At 41.1% G+C, this 20,402-nt stretch overlaps 4 protein-coding genes across 4 annotated transcripts in view; all 4 read left to right on the plus strand.

Moving 5' to 3' along the window:
* The first annotated feature begins 1,267 nt into the window (after positions 1–1,267).
* Positions 1,268–3,296, plus strand: LOC146362674 (homeobox protein Hox-A7-like). The gene is made up of 2 exons (XM_084919410.1): positions 1,268–1,710; positions 2,499–3,296. The coding sequence occupies exons 1-2, from the start codon at positions 1,344–1,346 to the stop codon at positions 2,804–2,806; spliced, it is 675 nt and encodes a 224-aa protein (XP_084775536.1). The 5' UTR covers positions 1,268–1,343; the 3' UTR covers positions 2,807–3,296.
* A 970-nt stretch (positions 3,297–4,266) lies between these two features.
* Positions 4,267–20,402, plus strand: part of hoxa3a (homeobox A3a) — a 31,234-nt gene continuing 15,098 nt past the window's right edge. Inside the window, exons 1-3 of the mRNA XM_084918695.1 lie at positions 4,267–4,587; positions 10,848–10,944; positions 16,600–16,740. The gene's annotated coding sequence lies outside the window, so the exon portion shown is untranslated. The remainder of the gene's footprint in view (positions 4,588–10,847; positions 10,945–16,599; positions 16,741–20,402) is intronic.
* On the plus strand, positions 7,519–10,293 carry hoxa5a (homeobox A5a). The gene is made up of 2 exons (XM_084918699.1): positions 7,519–8,423; positions 9,080–10,293. Exons 1-2 carry the CDS (start codon positions 7,829–7,831, stop codon positions 9,328–9,330), a joined length of 846 nt encoding a protein of 281 aa, XP_084774825.1. The 5' UTR covers positions 7,519–7,828; the 3' UTR covers positions 9,331–10,293.
* hoxa4a (homeobox A4a) lies at positions 18,046–20,252 on the plus strand. Its single transcript, XM_084918698.1, has 2 exons — positions 18,046–18,542; positions 19,069–20,252. Exons 1-2 carry the CDS (start codon positions 18,131–18,133, stop codon positions 19,398–19,400), a joined length of 744 nt encoding a protein of 247 aa, XP_084774824.1. The 5' UTR covers positions 18,046–18,130; the 3' UTR covers positions 19,401–20,252.

A 20,402-nucleotide genomic window follows, 5' to 3' on the forward strand; every position in this document is an offset into this window, starting at 1 on the left:
CAGTCTCAGTGCAGAAGCTGCTTCATGAACCTGCAGCTCTGCGGGGAGGAATGAAACAGCCTGTGGCTGCTGGATTACTGCTTGCACACCCAAGTAGTCGCTCTGTTCACTCTTGTCGTCCTGTTGTCGTATTTAAAGGTAAACGCCTTAAATTAAATAATTAGTTTAACAGCAAGACTTTGCTAAAATCTGCATCCTCCCGCTCAATTGTTCATTAATTATTTCAAAAATGCATATGTTTAAAATATGATATAATATGTGATTTTTTCCACACGGAATAATTAAGTTTACAATCCGTATTATTATTATTATTATTATTATTATTATTATTATTATTATTATTATTATTATTATTATTATTATTATTATTATTGCTTAAAATATTACTAAAAATAACAAAACTATTACCTTAAAACAATATTAGTTAATAATTACATTATGATATTAGTAAGTTAAATAATTAAAAACGTAATATTACTAATACTACTACTGATCATTATTATAGACGGTAATCGTAATTATTTAAGGTAAAGTAGTGAAATCTAAATATTTTCAATTTAGTATTATTAATATTTTTTCAAGCATGATTTGTGGTAATTTATTGCCCATTTATGGGTAACAATATAATCTAATTTTACCAACAATAACAAAACAACAGCAACAACAACGATAATAATAATAATAATAACCGGTCATATTGCACGGATAGACAAATATAATGAAAACTAACTTGTGAAAATATGTTTTAATGGCACGAGCCATTTTGTAAGACCAAAAGAAAATATACAGATGTTTTTATGTGGTAGATAATCAAAAACTATTTCTATAAGTATACTATACTTTTAGAAATATTTCTTTAAGTACTACTAGATAGATAGATAGATAGATAGATAGATAGATAGATAGATAGATAGATAGATAGATAGATAGATAGATAGATAGATAGATAGATTCACTGAGGTACTTGAAATAAAAAAGGAAGCAGAAAGCTTATAAAATGATATTTAGTGATGATATGGCGAAACAAACCCATGAGAATTAAATTCAGCCAGTTACCCTCGGCTTATCGGGACCGTGTGAATTTCTTGCATGTGTGTTTATATCTGTGTGCGTGTTTATGTGTCTGAAGTGTTAATCCTACTCCGCAGTCCTGTGCCATAATAAAACCCACGTCTCTGCTGATTGGACGAGAGCGACCAGGCCGGGGTCACATGGGTGAGTTCTTTGGTCCAGAGTAAAAATGGGGTTTGGTGTAAATCTAGGGTGTATTGCTGTCATCTATCACACTACCTCGTAAAAACGACACTGAGGATTCTGGGCCAACAAATCAGAGAGAAAAAAAAATGAGTTCTTATTATGTGGATGGTCTTCTTAGCAAATCTACGACGGGCAGTTCCCTGTTCCCAAACGTGGAACGAGCTTCTTGCGGCATCGGACCCCGTGGGGACGACCATAGCTCTACTCGGACTGCTGCGGCCATTGCATTTGCGCCATCTCTCTCTGGAGTTTACAGCGTTAATAATACAGTGTACCAGAGCCATACTGTGTTTACCTGCGGCTATGGCCAGGGGCAGGACGCACACACGTCACACTGCAGCCCGTTTGACCAGAGCCGCCTGTTCAGCGACAGCTGCTGTCACCCTGGGACTGAACCCCTAACCTCGTCGCCGGACAAACAACACCGGATGTACCCCTGGATGCGAGTATCAGGTATGTGCTGTTTCAAAGCCCCCGGGTCAGTGCTCTTACAAAACATTGTGATACTTAGACTGGCCGTTAGTGGTTCAATTAATTTCGTGAAGCCATTGGTGTTGCATGGAAAGAATCGTAAAACTTTTATTGCGCAACTAATGAGTTCTGCAGCCATAAATTCATTTGGCCAGCGCTTGTGTGTATTCAGTACGCAGAGACCTTGCCGCTGGGGGTTTTCTCTGCACTCCTATTACTCTTTCAGCCTCTTCTCCCCTTTGTGGTTGTAAAAAAAGACCGGCCTGTTGTGTAAATCAGCTCTCCTGCACTCTGCAGCCCCTTTCTAATTGGTTCTGCATTGCAGAGGCTCTGGTATTTTCAGAAACCTGGATCAATATGCGCCACTACTGGCCGCTACACGGGGAAGTCAGATGAAAATGAAACATAGTAATATTTTTTGAAGTGGGAGCTGTAAGTAGTTTCTTCGGTGTGTAGAGCCTGGCTGGCTTTAATTGGAAAGGCATGCAGAGTATCAAAGGAGGCATGAGCCAAACACCCCAGCAGGGCCACTTTAAATTGTTGCAAAGATGCTTTAAAGAAAAGTTGTGTTAGCGAATGCGTGTGTGCAGGTGGTAATTGAGTAATTACAGGCTGCAATTAAATATGCACTTACAAATGAATTATAGACATTTAAATCTGCTGGTTTTTATTCTAAGATCCAATTTTAAGAACACTTTAATTAAAAAAATACAAATACAGTCCCACATTACAATAACATTATTTCTGTTCACGCATCTCATCTTCCACAGATCCAAATCGAAAGCGAGGACGGCAGACCTACTCCCGACACCAGACGCTGGAGCTGGAGAAGGAGTTCCACTTTAACCGTTACCTGACCCGCAGACGCAGGATCGAGATAGCCCATGCCCTCTGCCTCTCAGAGAGACAGATCAAAATCTGGTTTCAGAACCGCAGGATGAAGTGGAAGAAGGACCACAAGGACGAGCCGAGCAACGAGGAACAGCACCGTGATATTCAGGCACCGTCGGAAGGCAGGGAACCCAAAAGTGAAGAGACCCAAAGCGGCCGTGTTGACTCAGGAACAACTAAAAAGTAACAGAAGAGACGGACAGAAAATCAAAATAAAGAAAAATAATATGTTAAATATTGTGTTGGAATGCATGGAATATAACTTCTGACATAACATTTAGGCACTAAGTCTCACTAATCTTTTGAGAGTAATCCACATTAAAACACTACACTGCTTTTCTGGATTTCATATTTAAACCAGCACTAAAAATGCTTCACGTGACAACTACTAACTACCTACCCTAACTAGCCTGTATTTTTATATCCTCCGCATATATCCCATAGGAGTACTACAAATATGGCACATTTTGGACTACAGAAAACTACTACTGAGTTAACATTCCTTCAGCAAAAAACGACCTAGTATTTACCTTATAATTTTCAAAAACTGACACGGAAATGTAAACACGAACTGAGCTGGTGATTTAATTGATGGTTTCCTGTTTTCTACCACGGTTGTATTTTCTTGAGGGAAGAAATACAATTGATGTGCCTTATTTTGAACCGTTAAAGGCAAATGTTTTAGTTTTAGTTTAGTAGATTTTGATAAAACAATTACTGAGTTTCTTCTTCGCCCTCCCCCCCTCCCCCCTTTTAATTAACATGGATTTTAATCCGCCTGCTAGGGGTGAGGATTTAACTATCGACGCAAATATTTCTTTAGTTTTGCATGTAACCTACCTCAGATTCCTCACCTGCTCACTATACCGTCAGCGATTGTGCCGTAGGCTACTGTGAATATCTAGCTTTACAGATTAGTCTTTTAAATACATGTACCGTTATCCAACTGGCAATATCCATCATTTTATAATCAGAGAAATATTCCAGTACAGTAAGCAAACGCTGCTGGCTTTCAATCAAAGTCTGCTAGGCTTGTAGTCTGCCCTGTAAATGAAGTGAACGCGCAAACATTTAATAAAAATGCTTTTACCCTCTCTATTTGGTTTCATTCCATATTTACCGTGTTATTAAAAATATCTATCCAAGAAAAGGATTGTAATCGCGCCCTGGCTCGAGTAATATTGTGTTCACAGTTACCATTAAGTGACCTTCAGTGTGACCAGTATTGGGTTGCATGTAATGAGACATGTTACAGTCCATAATGGGGGTTAGGTAAACAGTGAAGTTGGGGAATGTGAGCTATGAGGATGCGAGATGGGACAGGCTGCAGATGAAGGGGAATTACTGTTGAACTCTGCTTTCCCTCCTCGCTGGGTAAGATGGCGCCTGACGCTGACCTGCCCTCCTCCCTCCCTCCTTTTTCTGTCTCTTTCTCTCCCCCCGTCCCTCTCCCTCCAGCTCTGGGCCATAAATCCGTTGTTGTTTATGAAAATTTACAACATAGCCATACAAGTTTACGACGCGGCCCGGGTTCCTATTGGCCGCAGCTTGTCACGTGGCGGGGAGCCATGAACATGAACTTTTTTTTCGCCCCGTTTTTTTTTATATTTAATTTTCAATTGCGGGATAGAGGAGCCTTTCATTTAACGGTCTCGGACTTCCACGGGAACCTTTTCACAGTCGACATTTTACCGTCTCTCACATCTACTTTTGGGATTTTTTAAGGGGTCGGGGGTGAGATGTTAGGCAGAACCTTGACGAGCAAGGAGCTTACAGTAAGACATGCCTGGATCATTTGGGTGCTAGGCGGGCTCCTGAAAGGTAACGGAAAAATGAGACGAAGGAACCGACCCCCATGGAGAAACAAGCTTCCGTAAGGGGTCTCAGTCGGGAGACTTTTCTCTGTCACTGCACCTGCCCACTCCCTCCAGTCAACTCCCTGTGTTTACATGCAGAGATCTTCACAAGGTAAGGCAGCTTACGCTCGTCAGCCGGTGCATGTGGTTGACAATGTACTTATTTGCATCTTCTTAAAGCAAGCAACTTACTTTATGGTTTCGCCTGCTTTGATTTTGGTTAGAGACTGAAATCTTGGAAAGAAATGGTTTCGTGTTACACTTGATCTTCATCAGGATTCCCATCACTGATGCTTCGTGTTAAATCTGATTTATCAGATTTACAAGCTCTTATTTGATGATGATAATTATTATTGTTAATACTATTTTAACATGGTTATTCATTTTTGCAGTGATCTTACTGTTGTTGTAGGCTGTCTGGATTGTATTTGTTGTTGGATTTAAATGGGGATGTGCTTTCGGGTGGGTGGATGATGGGCAAAGTAAGCGCTCTTTGACGCCCTCCTGTGGAGGCAGTGGGGCTAACGCGCTTGCAGCTCGTCGTGGTTTGTTTTGTTTTGTTGTTTTTGCTGCAAATGAGAAAGGTCGATATCTGTGCATCCACGTGTTTTATTCTATTGCCTTGTATGTGTGCATTTAGGCCTCAGCGTGATGTGCATGGGATTAATGAACAGGATGACAACCACTAAACATTATTAAACTTAAAAATGCTTTTTAAAATGATCAGATATTTTAACTGCAAAATGTTTCTTTGCATAGATGCTCTTGTTAGCGGTATTGCCGAACGTAAAATCAGAGAGTCATGTATGTTGCTAGATTGCAATTAATATTTAATAAAATGCATCGACGCAAAAAAAAAAAAGCATGCAATGTATCCCCCAATCAGTCCTAACAGGGTGATTTAAATGCATCAAATGCAGTGATAAATCTCCCTGAGTATGATTTTACTTTCCTTTCGATTTTTTTTTTTGCTTGAACTGCCGTAATTTCTTGGGGTAACACGTGGATTATAGGCCACGAAAAAGAAAGTGATTTTAAATGTTTGCTCAAAAGCTACTACGAGTGCGTGTGTGCGTCTGCAAAGTCGGATAGCACCGCCCCCCTTCCTTCACCAGTGACCATCGACCCTCTCTCAACCCGACAAGTCAGACACCAGCGCGCACTCACTCCGTTGCTCTCCTTTCTTTTCGATGCCTGTGTTTTAGTTCCTGGGTGTGTCCCTGGCTCAACTCAGAGAAGTAATTTTCGTGGGAACTTTGTTGCCATTGGCCAACCATAAATCAGCTGTTGTTGCTCGACTGTTTAGCCAACACAAACTCCGCGCATAGCGCTCTTCTCATTGTGGGCCCACACTGGGTGTGTAGGAGCCCGGTATTCACCCTTCCTAAAGTCGTGCCTTCTGGGAGTGTGTTAACGCACTCTCTCTCTCACACACACATACCTGGGACTGAATAAATCCATCTCACTGTTCCTGTCAATCCTAACACAGGAATGGGCTTGTGCTGGTCAAATGCTCTGCTCCGGGGAAACGGCATGTGGAGGAAACCTTAGGACAAGTCACTGCCTTCGAGAGGCGAAGGTGCCATAAAAATTCCACAGGGAGTAAAACAAACGGGAAGCGCCTGACTGCGCCATGCCTGTTACGCTTCTTTTAAAATTTGTGATTTCCTTCATGAATTAATTTGAAAGAAAGTCTAAAGCTGACGAACCGTTTTCAAATGGTGAATCGGTCCGGTTACAGCGTTAAACGAAGCTGGACCAAGTGTGCTGGGGTTTATTGAGCAATGATACATGACTGCTGCAAGGAATAGCTTCCAACATATCTAAAAATAACATTATTGTTTATTATCAATAATATTTTTGACGGTTTAACTGATCGATTGCAGAGTTGTGTTGAGAAATTGTTTTGGGAATTTTTTTTAATGATCACAGTGGCACAAATGAGGAGAAAATCTCAAGATCGCCTTTTCTCTGTCATCGTAAATACGTATGTGCTTTTTGTATTAACCCCTAGGAATATAAATATGAAGTTCAGCTTTCACCACACTCGCAAAATAATGTTAAAGTTTGATTGAGTATTCTACATTTCGAGGACTTAAAAAGCATCAACTTCACTTCTAAGCAGCAAATCCTTTCACCGTGTCATTTTTGCAATAAAGTCTATTTTTTCCACCCCTCCACTAATTTCATTAAATTCAAAAGTCATTCTTAGCAAAGCCCCGGGCTTTGTAGTTTCTCATGTTATAAAAAAGAAGAAATAATCAATCTTTAGCTTATATGTAAACAAATAAAAACACGAGAAACTGCAGCTTGGCATGATTGACTGTTTAAAGGTCAATATAGCAGAGGAGTCGCCGTTAAATAAGAGCAAAATAACATCGGGTTTGGCGCAAAAGGCTTGTAATAGCTATCATCTGAGCATCTGTTCCATTGAGGCCCATAGTTATATATTTTAACCTGCTTATAAACGACATTCGTGTGTTCATATAAAGCCCATATTTATAGTTATTAATTTTTCAAAGTGGCGTAAAAAAAGCAGGCCTCGGATAGCACTTTCTGTGGCTTTATTCGATAAAGTGATGTTTAGCTTTTATTCTTCCCCAAAACATTTATTCATTAGTCTTTTTTTTTTTGCTCTTGAAGTCGTTCAAATATTTCACGATAAGGCTATATCATATGAGAGAAAACGCAGCTCTGTTGCGAATGGGCTTTTATTCTATTAAGTGCGCAAACTGTTTACACTCATAGCCCATCATAACATGCATAACGGATTCTGATCGAATTATTTCTGTACACTATCACCGCCGAGATTGCACTCTCAGCATGTCACTTGTTGTATTGTTCAGGAGCTTTTTTTTTTTTTTTTGCCGCAATGGTCGTTAACCTCCGAATGACCCCGTGTGCAGCCCACGCCTCGGAAAGCGCCGCAGACACGCAGTGCAACTGTTGAACCAGAGGATGGCGCACCACGACAATCCAAAACACCCAAAGCCCCGGCTCAGAGTTTGCCCTAGCCACGAGCGCAGGGAAAGCGCGCACCCTTTATATCCCACCCAGTATTTCCTGCGTGCACGAGTTTACCTCTGGAGGTCACCGAGCAGGATTTACGACTGGTCAACAAAAGCACGTGATTCTTCGCCATACCCCATATTTGGGTGCCTACGTAAGAGAGAATCAAGTCCATGTCCCACTCATTTCCATAATTCATCATAAATTGTGCAAGGGTGCTATAGGACGCGCTAAAGCATAAGAGCCACAAATCAAGAACACAGGTTATGCTATTTTACCTCTAAAAATAACCATCAAAAACAAGAGCAATACCTATAACAAGCAAACGGTGGAACTGTCAACAAATGAGCTCCTATTTTGTGAACTCATTCTGCGGTCGCTATCCCAATGGCGCGGACTTCCAGTTACATAATTATGGAGACCACAGTACGGCAAACGAGCAATATAGAGACTCAACAGCCATGCATTCCAGCAGGTATGGCTACGGCTACAACGGGATGGACCTAACAGTCGGCCGGACCAGTACCGGACACTTTGTGGGAAGCGAGCGGACACCGGGCTACTCCCCGAGTCACTCAGCGGCGACAACACCCGCAGTGGAGCCTGTCAGGTACAACCAGTCCGCAAACAGCACCGGGAACTCGTCTCTATCGCCTCCACCTGACTCTCTACCGTGCTCCTCGGTCGCCAGCTCGTCCCCAGTGACCGAGACACAGTCTCAGCATAGAGCTGTGAAAAACTCCATAACGACCCCGTGCTCAACCCCGTGCTCAAACTCGAATGGAGCCACGCTGCTGCTCAGCCGGGACTGTGTGTCCAAAGCTTCCCCTCTGGAGGAAGAGAAGCCCGCGGGAAGTGCACCGACAACTCCTCAAAATGTAACCGACTCAACACAGCCTCAGATATACCCGTGGATGAGAAAACTACACATAAGTCACGGTAAACTGCTTTGTTTAATAACTTCGTACTGATTTTGATCTTTTGCAAAAAACAAAAAGCTGTTGTCTGACTGTTTGTTTAAAAAAAGAAAGAAAGAAAAGGGACGTGGTATCATCTTATTTAGGACATTTTATGAGCACAAGCCAAATTTTGGCCATTCTGGCGTTAAAGTGATAGAAAGAGTACAAATAAACGTAGTTTTGGAAAAGGGGCATGTGGCGCTACGTGCACCTCTCACCTGTTTGGTTTATATTTGGTTAGCTAGACTATCAGGTACGGGATAGTGTAGCAACAGATGCGAGGTTAGACTAGTTAAATGTATCTGACCATTTTCTACACTTGATATTTACTAAATGTGCGTCTTAAAATGGTTTTAAATAAAAAGAGGATACTTAAAATATTTTTTGCTATTAACCCTCTTTCTATGGACTCAGTAGTAAAAGTGTGTGGTACCTTGTTACTTGTAAGTTTTAACCATTCAAGCTCTACAAGGTGCCAGTCGTGTGGCAGCGATTAAGACATTCATACCTATAATATTACCAAACACAGTATTGTAAAATTGAAAGAAACGTGTTCAGGAAAGTTGGCGCAAAAGTAAAATTATTATTTAATTCTTCTGCGTCTGATCTGTTTTCTCTTTTTTGTGTGTGTACAAGATTTGTCTGGGCCAGAGGGAAAGCGGGCCAGAACTGCATACACTCGGTACCAGACCCTCGAGCTGGAGAAGGAGTTCCACTTCAACCGGTACCTGACCCGCAGGCGGAGGATCGAGATAGCCCATGCCCTCTGCCTCTCAGAGAGACAGATCAAAATCTGGTTTCAGAACCGAAGGATGAAGTGGAAGAAGGACAACAAACTGAAAAGCATGAGCATGGCGGCTGCAGGCGGAGGAGCCTATAGGCCCTGATTTTTACACCTTTTAATCCTGAAAAAAGAGCACTTCAAAAAACAAAAAAACAAAACAAAACAAAGATTGTCATATCAACTTCTCCTCCTATTCCAAAAAAGCGCAGAGACTTAGCGGGCTGTGTGAGAGAAGGGACAGAGGGGAGAGTCACCCTATCTGTAAACCTTCTTTATGTCCAACAATATAATTTCATTTTTATCCCTACCGTGGTTATGCTTATGTGAGTAAAAATGCATTATGTACAGTTCTGTCTAGATTTAGAAGATGAAAAAAAGAGACATGAAAATAAATGTTTGCTTAAATTATTTCTTGTTCAGACGGGAAAAAAAAGTTAAATAAATAAAAGCTTGAAATGCTACCCGCCTAGCGCAAATAAATCCATATTTTCTGTGTGATGCACTCAACAATAACAGCTTAATAAGTAGAAGGTTCAGGTTGAGCTACATTTGTGTTTGACCTTTCTTTCCTCTGTATGTACTGTATATGTATGTATTTATTTGTTTGGTGTATTGTACCGAGTTGTCAGATAACTTGCTTCCAAAAGTAGAACCAGCAGTAAAAGCCTTGTGTGGTTATTGTATGTGTTGTGAACACACGTGGACAAAGGTGCCGACTCACCCTTGTATGTACATTAGCTGTGCCTTGTATCTTTCTTTTCTTTTTCTTTTTTTGCAGGAGCTGCTTTTATTCTCTTTCTTTCCTTATTATTTTATTATTATATTTTTTCTTTTTGCGTTCTTCACCTGGGCGCAATATCCGAGTAAAAGCGTGTTTTAGCTGTTTTTAGGGTCCCACCGTAAATCTTATCGCAATGTGTATTATCTCCATCGTGATAAGCTTTTTTTTTTTTTTTGTAAATGTTTTTCAGAAGACTGGAAGTCAAACTATAGTGTGATAATAATAATGATGTTCATGATGACGACGATGATGGCCAGAATAATAAACTTTGTACTGGAATGGCAACACTTCACTGAGTGTACGTTTTTGTCAAATCTTTCAGATTCAGGGCTGCTGTTTTATGGCGGAGAAGATTTGGGGAGTTTTGCTGGTTGATCTAAAAATCTTAAAGCCACTTGTATGAGCTCTTAGAAAAAAACCAAGCTGGCAAAGTTTCCTCAAATCTCTTTGAATTCAACAGGTCCTCTCGTATTAAAGCATCCAGTTTTACTCACCTTGCTCAGGCGCTGGGGTCCTTAACTGACTTCAGGGGCCGTGGGTCCCCCCTTTGCGCACAGACTCCCGAGCTATTCCCAGAGAATTAGCTCGACTTTTCTTGCTGTAAACTTTATTAGGGCCGTTTCTGGTTCTCTGACATTTGGGTGCTAAATGAATGGAGGGTTTGTCTATGAATTCGATCGTAAAAATCATCCGGAGAGCGGCCAGATAGGCTCACTGGCCATAAACGGTCACGTGGTAGCCATTAAAGTAAGTTTTATGGTTTTGGGGAGTTGACAGTATATTGCACATAACATATAATCGCACTGACGGCGAGGCTTCGTCTGACTCTCTCTTTGCAGGCTGTAAGTGTTACTTGACCGGTACAGACCAGCTCTATTGCTCAGTCTTGCCTCAGTATGGACCGGACGTTCTCCAGGATGGGGACCGCGTCTGTGGGTAAGTTTCACCAGACTAGACGGTAGCTTGAGAACAGCCAGTCTGTGTTAAACAGCCTTATTATTGTATTCGCTCCCTCTATCCGTCCCTATTAGTCCATTACACTAATTTGTCAGTTGTGGAGTGCTGAATACTGGTCTCGGCAGATGTTGCGCAGGGTTGGGTCCAGCTCATGGCTATTTAATTGCTTCCTTCCCTGTGTAACTTGTTTCCCTCCATCTGTGGTGTAACTCATAATCCATTTTTACATCTTGGATAATTATCTGTGTCCATTTCCACCCCCACAAACTTCAACTTGTTGTCGTTTTATTACATTGGAGAAGTCACAGAGCGTGCGCCAGAAAGTTTCCAGGGGGCTCGTGGAGCGTGTAGATTTCCTTGATAAAGTTAAGGGTTAATGCAGGCCTACAGATTTACAGCTCGCTTGATTGGATTCTGTATGTGCTGATGACTTCTGAAACTTGTGGGTCCATCGCTAAAACAAAAGTTGCAGTTGTTCTGCTGAGCGCTGCATGCGCGCCACATGTTGGCACGGTATTTGGCTTTAGGGCAGGCTGTAAACGGTGTCAAGTAAACACAACAAGGGAAGAAACAACAGCAGGGACACGTTTAAAAGGAATTCCGTTTTGTGTCAACCAAGTTGGTTGAAAAGTTCAGATGACCTCTTAAAAGTCACTCTCGCTTTGTGGTGATCTTTTGTCCGAGCAGAGTCGGGGCCAAACGGGTCACTAGTGGACACAGATTCACAGAAAAATGATCTGAAAATGAAAGTGTAAACTGTATTTTTTTTTTTTCTGTGGAAGAACTGGTCTCATTTTTACATTTTTTTCCCCATCCCGCACTACAGGATGTGTTACTGGATACGCGCCTTCTCTTCGTTGAAATTTTCGGTGCAAATACGTACGAAATCGAATAAAACTGAAAATATTTTGATCTTATAAGTCTTATCATGTTTTGCCAGCCAAAAAACTTGCTGAATGTCTGGTGAACTTTGGTGAATTTGTTGATTCAGCGGGTTTTCAAAGGCCATGCTGTCCGCCAGTCTGAATAATTTAAATATCAAAGTTTCTCTGTTTTTGTGCAGAGGCCTTCATCATTGTTTTTATTCATCGGTGAATTCTGAACCTTATGACACGAAAACAAATATTTATGTCGTCAAATGACTTTAAATCGTTTATACTTTAGTATATGGTCACCAATGCTGGTAGGTATTTAAAATCTTGGCACCTTTAAAAGTGTCTTGGATTGCTCAAATTGATTTGATTTCTTCTCATCATTATCATCAAGAAATCCAAAAATTCGACATTTGCATTTTGTTCTCCCAATCCTTGAAGCAGTGCTTTGCGAGTTTTTTTTCACGCGTGTGTAAAGTAAACGCCAGCCTAACAGAAACACAAATTTATACTTTTTCCAGTTTGATTTGAGACATATTGAAAATAAAGCAGGACGGGGTGGAGGAAGGCTGTTTGGAAATTAAAATCCTTGCCAATATTTCAAAAGGAGATATTTCGACAGGGCCCCATGTGCGGCATACTGCCAGGCAGAGAAAGAGAGAGAGCGAGAGAGAGAGAGAGAAAGAGGGGAGCGCAGCAGGTTCATCTGGAGGTCAGCCACAGCACCAAGATAAATCTGCATCCTCTCTGAGCCACCAGCAGAGCTCGCTTTAGGCCAAGTTCACTGTCACCCTGCTGCATAGAGAGAGAGGAAAAAAACCACAGTGGCACATCCGCGGTAGCGCGCACACGCACACACTCACGTTAATGACACGTTTGCTTGGCGTTGCCTATAAGCATAATGCGTAAAAATGAAATTACCAAAGGATGGAGAGCCTGTGGTAATATCCTGCACGAGAGGAAAAGACTGCGCAAGAATAGTGGGAGGAAAACTTGCAGTGTTGCCTTCAACAAAGACTTTTGGCTGCTGTGGTTGCTCTAACACTAATGAGTGATTTGCATATTTTACGGCCCTATTAGTCTTGAGTGGGAGCCCGCCGGATTTATCTTACGTCTTTGGGAACGTCACAAAGATGCAATTGCATTTTAGATCTTGTGATGGCATCTTTGCTGCTTATAAATTTTTTTGACAATGATCATTGTGATGGCATGAAATGTAGACATTGTTAAAATCAGCTTTTTCGTTTCAAACGGTATGGAGGGATGCGCGGGGGCGGGGTATCTCACTGGGCTGGGGCTGATGAGAGCGAGATAGCTGCAGAAGAGGAGGAAAAATTGGGGTCAAAAGTTTACGCGCTGAACAACTCTCCGTCATCTGTTCACTCGGAGCCTGATGCCAGCCTTATAATAGCGATCTTGACTCTCCACACAAAAGACAGAATAGCTTTGCATTACATATGTTGCATGGTGCACTCCAGGTGAACCCTGGATGCGCAGTGACCTCGCGTTTGAAACCGGGGGAGGAGACCCCCCACCCGTCCCCAGCAACAAGATTGAGTGGTTGGCGTTTTATTAGGGCGGCTGATTGGTGAATTTCCTTTGAATAAATTGCATTTGATATGTTTGGGGACGAGGGCAAAATTAGCATTTTGAGGATTGATACTCTCGACCCGGTCACAGGGTAATGCGAAGGCCCTCGGCCCCCAAAATGAGCCCCCGGATCCCTTAAAAAACATTTAGCCCCACTCTTCCTGATCAACTGAATAGAAGCCTTTAAAAAAACTGAAATGGCACAGATGTTGCGCCTCATAAATAGACCGGCTTAATATATATATAGATATATAGTATCCATATATTGTAGTTTTGAGGTTTTTTTTTCATAAGGTCTACTTAGTGGCATTCAATGAAATAAAGCTATTTTAAGCAAGTTCAAATAGTGAACGTTTTGTGAAAGTTGTAAGGGCACAATGGGAACGCGACAATTGACAAGAATAATAACAAATAACAATAAATGTCGATTTTTTAATTTCAAAAATACATTAAGGTCTTGCTTCTTCCTTTAATCTTAATACTGATTATACACAGTCAGCAATAATTGCAGAGAAAAAGGTTAAATAAATAAATAAATCTATTACATGAGCATAAAATCAGTGTAAAAAACAATTCTTCTTAAAAGAACTAACAAAATCCGAATATATCACCATTTTCGTTTTCTCTGGAACCTCTTTTTAACACGTTAAAAAGAGGGGGGAAAGAAGATAAACATTTGAAGGCACAAATATTTAAAAATGAATCAAATTCATCAGTGGAAAATCTACACAATTGCAGGCCTGCGTATTCTGACTGGTAGAAAATCAACACATTACGCTTATGTGTCGCTTATCTACTTAAAAATTATCTGCGCCTTGCAAAGGATAGGAGCGTTTAAATGTCCAAAAACAATGGGATGAGCTCCGTTCAACATTTTTTTGATTCAAAGTCTTTTTTAATAATTTCATTGAAAAGTAAAAAGTCATTAATGACGGACAGACAGCGAATTCGTTCGCATTAAAAACACAAACATATGCTGATTGTACACACGTTTTATTCTCATAAATGACAACATGCACTGAACTTTTTTTTAAAATGTCTTCAGTTCATTTTATGCAAATATCTACACTCAGTGTTAGACATTGGTTATCTGTGTATCCCTTGCTGCTGTGGCTCTCCTTGAAATGCATGTCTAATAAATTAACCTTTAAAAATGTAATTGCTTAAACATTTTTTGCTGCAGTGAGTCCGTGGATTATAGTTCTTGGCTTTCAGGTTCTGAAATTCTACTCCCAACTGCAATTCCCCCTTCACGTGGAGGAATAAGGAATATGTAGTTGCTCGTTTAGCCATTAATCCTCCAATAGTTTAAGCTCTGATTAAGTCTAATCAAAATTAGCAACGGTAGACAAAGGTTAGTGACTGTTCCTTGCATTTTGGAAAACCAATTCTTTCTTTTTTTCTGTGTTATGGCTTTGGACGCTATGCACACGGCACACTATGTTTAAGGATATATTTTATTATGAGCGTTTACCCATATCCAAATGTTTCCATAAAGGCAAAAAGGTGTTTTTTTGCCCGAATCTGTGTCCCATCGTGCACGTAGAAAGGATTTTTTTTTTACTCCATCGTCATTTAGAGCTCCATATAGACAAGAAACCTTGTGAGAGCCATCTGCAATCTGTCACCATTGTCACGGCACTTCTCTGATAATCTAAATTTACAGTAAACTGTCAGCAAAGATGTATATTGGTCAAATAGGCCTTCAGTTCCGTGAATATGCTCTGAAAGCATCCTGCCCTTGTACAAAGCTTATTTTGTCCGAGAATAAAATTAAGGAAAGATTTCTGAAACAGAATGGGGTTTAAATGCAAAATTATGTGTACAATGTAAGTCAGTATCACGTAATCCAAATACTGTCCATTGGTCTACTGTCCACTGAATACTTTGACACTATACAGTAGCAGGACCTTACAATATATATATGTATATATCTATCTATCTATATATACATATATGTACATATGTGTATCTATCTATCTATCTATCTATCTATCTATCTATCTATCTATCTATCTATCTATCTATCTATCTATCTATCTATCTATCTATCTATATCTATATCTATATATCTATCTATCTATCTATATATATATATATATATATATATACTTTAATATGAAAAAAGTCTTTCATAGAGTAATATAAAAATACATATAGCAACAAGTAGAATGAACTGTCCATCAGAAGTCGTTTATCACACAAGAATAACTTACAGTAAGTGGATAATAGCCGATCTGACCTGGCCCATATTTATACAAGGTATATATATATAATAGAATGACAGTGGACTGTAAATTTAGATATCATGTGAAGTCGTCTTACCCGTTGACATTATGTTGACATATTGCCTCTCAGGTGGTCTCTTGGCCATAAGGATACAGTGGATCTTTGGCGTAAAGTACAGCAGCTGCCATTTACAATGAGTTAGGTGCAGGAGAGCCTGTGAGATTCATAAAGTAGCAGCTTTGCCTTGCAGCAACAGTGTGCTAACAAGAAAAGAATGGCAATTTGTTTCGAGAGAGAAAAAAGGCCTTCGAGTTTTCAGTCCTCGGCAAGAGCATATCCAAAATCTAGAAGTTTCGTTATTGAGAAAAGCTGAGAAAAAAATCATAAAAGAAAGTAAAACATATACTACTTCAGCCGATCTGCAGTTGATCTCTTTAGTTTTGAGGTCCCTCTTTTAAATGCAATCTTCTGATCTATGTCATGCAATGCAGTAGTAGTTGGACGTGTGAGCTTCTTAAATAGCTCTAGGTAATTTTGCACATTTAAAACTCTTTTGGGGGACCATCCTGGGCGCTGACCCGCGCTAAGTGCTCCCCCCACCCCAACTACCCAAAGCTGAACAGAGCCCGCAAAACTGAAGTCCAAGTCCGGGGTGAACCCCGGGTCACTGCGTCTAACAGATATGAAAATGTCGCCTCTTTGGAAAAAGGGCACGCCTTGTTGTTTAACAAAGACTGTCAATGGGCAAGATTAATCAGAAACAAAATGGAAACGGTGTCACTATGGGGTCAGGCAGAAGTTATCTCTGTTTAGGGGAGCGAATAGAATAGAGGGGGGACGAGAGAGAGAGAGAGAGAGAGAGAAAGAAGAAGATAAAGAAAATGGGAGAGAAAAGAAAGCTTAAAATATTTCCGAAAATTTGGCCTCTGGTTTCTCCATGCAGAGGCCTTGTTGATGTGGACAGCGTGGATCAGCTTTATGAAGAGCTGCTGCATCTTCAAGAAACACAGATAAAGTGTGGAAGTCACCTCGGACGTGGAGAGGAAACTGGGCCTGGACGTGATGGCTGCCGGCGAGATGAACGGTCAGAGACTTTTATATCATCTAACATGCAGTCAGGAAAAAAACAAGAAATTATACTTTACGTTGTATGATTCCAGATCGTGTTGTTGTTATTATTATTATTATTATTATTATTATTATTATTATTATTATTATTATTATTATTATTATTATTATTATTATCATTATTATTATTATTATAGGTTTCTTGGTAATACTGGGCACACTGGACTTTTCTTTACCTGTTACTGTTACAACGCAGGACTGCACTGAAATCTGTGCGAACTGCTCCTTATAACGGTTTTAAATGCTTCCAAATTTATTCAGAATTAGAGAAAAATGCTCAGATATAAGTTATTTTTGTTGTGCAGACTAGTTGGAGCTGGCAGGTCTTACTGTACGTGCAGGTTTAAAATCACAATGTTTTGTTTTGGCATCTGGCTGTAATGCAAGACAGGTGCCTTCACGTGTTTGTCCGCTGTTTGGACGAGCTTTTCCCTGACATGTAACGCGCAGAGGCTGTTAAGCCACAGAATGCGTGCAATTAACACTTAGCAAGTTTGCAACGTGATATTTACGAACAAACAGACCAGGAATAGCTTCAGATCACTGCCATGTGCTGGCAAATAAGGGGAAAAGTGCAATTTCGAGTTTTTAATGCAACAGCACTTGCCAAAGGAGGTGTCGTGCATTTATACACATTTGTGCAACTTGAGCAGCCCGTGCTTTTTTTTTTTTTAATTTGCAGCTTATGTGTGATCTTCTAGGTTTTTATAGACAAGCAAGCTTTATGCGCAGGCTTTGATGCTCGCATAGAAGCGGCTCGTCAGTGCTGGGAGTAAAGCTTCTGCATTCACCGTGCCTTTGTCAGTAATTTGAAGGCTGTTATATTACACAACACTACAGTTTGCATTGCTGTGCTGGCCTTTTTTTCTTTTCTTTTTTAACCGCCCCTGCAGTTTCTCTTTATTAGGATGCAACAGATTAAAACTCCAACAACCTATTTCCCTGTTTGTTGGAAATGGCGTTTTGTTTACGAAAAAAACCTTAAGGGTTTGAATTTCATATCTACTTTCTGTTTCAGGGGAGGCGGATTGTTTTAAGCGCAGGAAGCCTCGCCCGCATAAGTTTGGTCCCGTTCAGTAAACAAGTTAGTTGATTGGTTTTGCTTTATATACCGTGATTTAATAAGGAAAACACTAACGTAAGCCAGTCCAAGCAGTGTTGGTGGTACCAGTGCCATGCTTTCCATTGGTTCCTGTTTACATGATGCCCACAGGACACGCCGTGATTGGTGGCTCTTCACACGTGACCAGGCAACTTTGTACATTTGACAGGGAGTAGGAGGGTTTTGTGGAGATCAGAAAAACGACAGCGCGATAAAAATTAGTATTGTTGCACTTCACAAATTAATGACCATGAGTTCCTACTTGATAAACTCCAACTATATCGAGCCTTCCTTTCCTCCATGCGACGAATATCAGCAGAGCGGATACATCCCTAACCCCGGTGATTATTACGAGCGGCCAAAAGATACGGGTTTCCCCCATCACGAAGAGCCATCCTATCCGAGGTCAAACTACACAGAATCGGGATACGATTACGGTAACGTCCCCGCCACCGGACTCGACGATTTCAACGATGGGCATCACGCGCAACCGCAACCGGTTCCACAGAGCCACGGTCCTCGCCTCACGGCGGCCCCAGACGGTGGCGCAAACGCCAGCAAAGACTGCAGCCTCGCCACTGAAGTCTATCCCGGCGTAGCGAAGGGCAAGGAGCCGGTGGTCTATCCTTGGATGAAAAAGGTCCACGTTAGCAGCGGTGAGTTATCATCACGGTTAAATAACTGAACCACTGAGAAACAACCACTGGAACACACGCAAGCCTATTGAGGCAACACTAGTAGCAGCTCTTACAACAGCAATTTACGACTATCGAGCAGCAGGGTCGGTAATTAAGGACCCTCGTAAATTTTATTGCCTGTGTTCGTCTGTCGGGGCCATGTGCCTTTGTTGCTTTTTAACCCAAACTACCTCCACCACTGGAGCCGAGCCAAAGTAATATTCAGCCCCGCTGTTTTTGTTAATCATTTCCTAAGCTTGATCTGTCCCTGGATGCGAGTACTTGTGCACTCGGCATCTCCACATTAAGGTCATGTCCGTAAACTGAAACAAGACAGAGTGTAGAACAAGCGACTGCAAATTTCCACCAAACCCACAAATTCGTGCACGATTTTCAAAGATAGAATGTGTCCAGTGGCGGATTTAAGGGTTTTGGAGTAAACGCAATCAACCTGCATGTAACACCTGCTTGCCTCCCTGTCTATGGCTTTCCCCCCCCCTCCCAGTCAATGCCAGTTACAATGGAGGAGTGCCCAAGAGGTCCCGCACTGCCTACACCCGCCAGCAGGCTTTGGAGCTGGAGAAGGAGTTCCACTTCAACCGGTACCTGACCCGGCGCAGGCGGGTGGAGATTGCTCACACCATGTGCCTGTCCGAGCGCCAGGTCAAGATCTGGTTCCAGAACCGGAGGATGAAATGGAAAAAGGAGCACAAGCTTCCCAACACTAAGATTCGATCCTCAAGCTCGGCCTCAGCTTCAGCCTCGGGGGCCCAGCAGCAGCAGCAGATCAAAACAGGCCAGCAGCTTGTCCCCACGCCGTGCACCGCAGGTCTATAGTGCATGAACGAACCCCCCATCCCTGAAAACCCCAATCCAGACTGAGATGGCAAATAACACAAGTGGAATTTGATGGACCGATTCTCAGTATTTTACACACACACATGGTGGTATCTCATTCACCTTGCCTCTGCTATTGGGCCCCTGTCACGTCCTTTGTGCCCTTACCCCTCTCTCCGGTCGTCCTCGCCCTCATCATATAAGCTTGAAATTCACCTTTAATTGCCACGGTGGCAGCTGAAGTGTTTATATATTTGTTTATTATTATGAAAGAAGGATAATGCACATCAAACTTGGATGAAATGTATAATTGCAGTTAAAAGTGAGTGAGGTAAAAAAGTAAGTTTGACCTCATTTTTTCTTTTCAGTGTTCTCTTTGATATTTCCTTTTCTTTTCTTTATTGTTGCTCATGGAAAAGTTTTAATATACTTGAAAGATATTTAGCGAGACTCTATAGATGCCAGTTAGAAAACCACACGGCATTTTATTTCTCAATTTTTTAATTTTTAATTTTTTTTAGAGGCATGGCATCAGTCAGAGTATAGCAGTGTAGTATGTGTGTGTTCGAGTGGGTTGGTTTACTGTTGAATGTAGTCCAGGTGACTTTCACATCTAATGTACATAGACAAATCACAATGATGGCACAATAAGGAAAGCGTTTCGTCAAAGTAAGTTTATGTTTGTTGGTGTCATATGGTCTAGTTTTATTTGTGCTATAGTGCGTCCATGTTGTGCTGTGTTCTGAACTGTGAATATTTGTATATGTTGTCTCAGTAATGACCGTTGTGATGTAGGCTAGTTTAGAATAAATCTGTCCTTGTGAAATAAATGTGTGCTTCACTTATAAGGCTGACATGGCTTCGGATGTTTTGTCACCGCAAATACGGATTTCACTTTCACGACATTCAAGGTGCCGTTTTTTTTAAAACTGATTCTCATTTGTTCATTTATATATTTTTTTTTAGCAGAAATTAAAACTTTGAACTCACATTGTTTATTTT

This window comes from Perissodus microlepis, chromosome 22, assembly GCF_051167445.1.
Source record: "Perissodus microlepis isolate ML-2025 ecotype Zambia chromosome 22, ASM5116744v1, whole genome shotgun sequence".
Lineage (NCBI taxonomy): Eukaryota > Metazoa > Chordata > Actinopteri > Cichliformes > Cichlidae > Perissodus > Perissodus microlepis.

Excerpts from the sequence above, each read along its gene's own strand:
- LOC146362674 (XM_084919410.1), top strand. The coding sequence starts at position 1,344 with ATGAGTTCTTATTATGTGGATGGTCTTCTTAGCAAATCTACGACGGGC. Across the intron at positions 1,711-2,498 it reads CCCCTGGATGCGAGTATCAG|ATCCAAATCGAAAGCGAGGA; the intron begins GTATGTGCTGTT and ends CATCTTCCACAG.
- hoxa5a (XM_084918699.1), top strand. The coding sequence starts at position 7,829 with ATGAGCTCCTATTTTGTGAACTCATTCTGCGGTCGCTATCCCAATGGC. Across the intron at positions 8,424-9,079 it reads AAAACTACACATAAGTCACG|ATTTGTCTGGGCCAGAGGGA; the intron begins GTAAACTGCTTT and ends TGTGTGTACAAG.
- hoxa4a (XM_084918698.1), top strand. The coding sequence starts at position 18,131 with ATGACCATGAGTTCCTACTTGATAAACTCCAACTATATCGAGCCTTCC. Across the intron at positions 18,543-19,068 it reads AAAGGTCCACGTTAGCAGCG|TCAATGCCAGTTACAATGGA; the intron begins GTGAGTTATCAT and ends CCCCCCTCCCAG.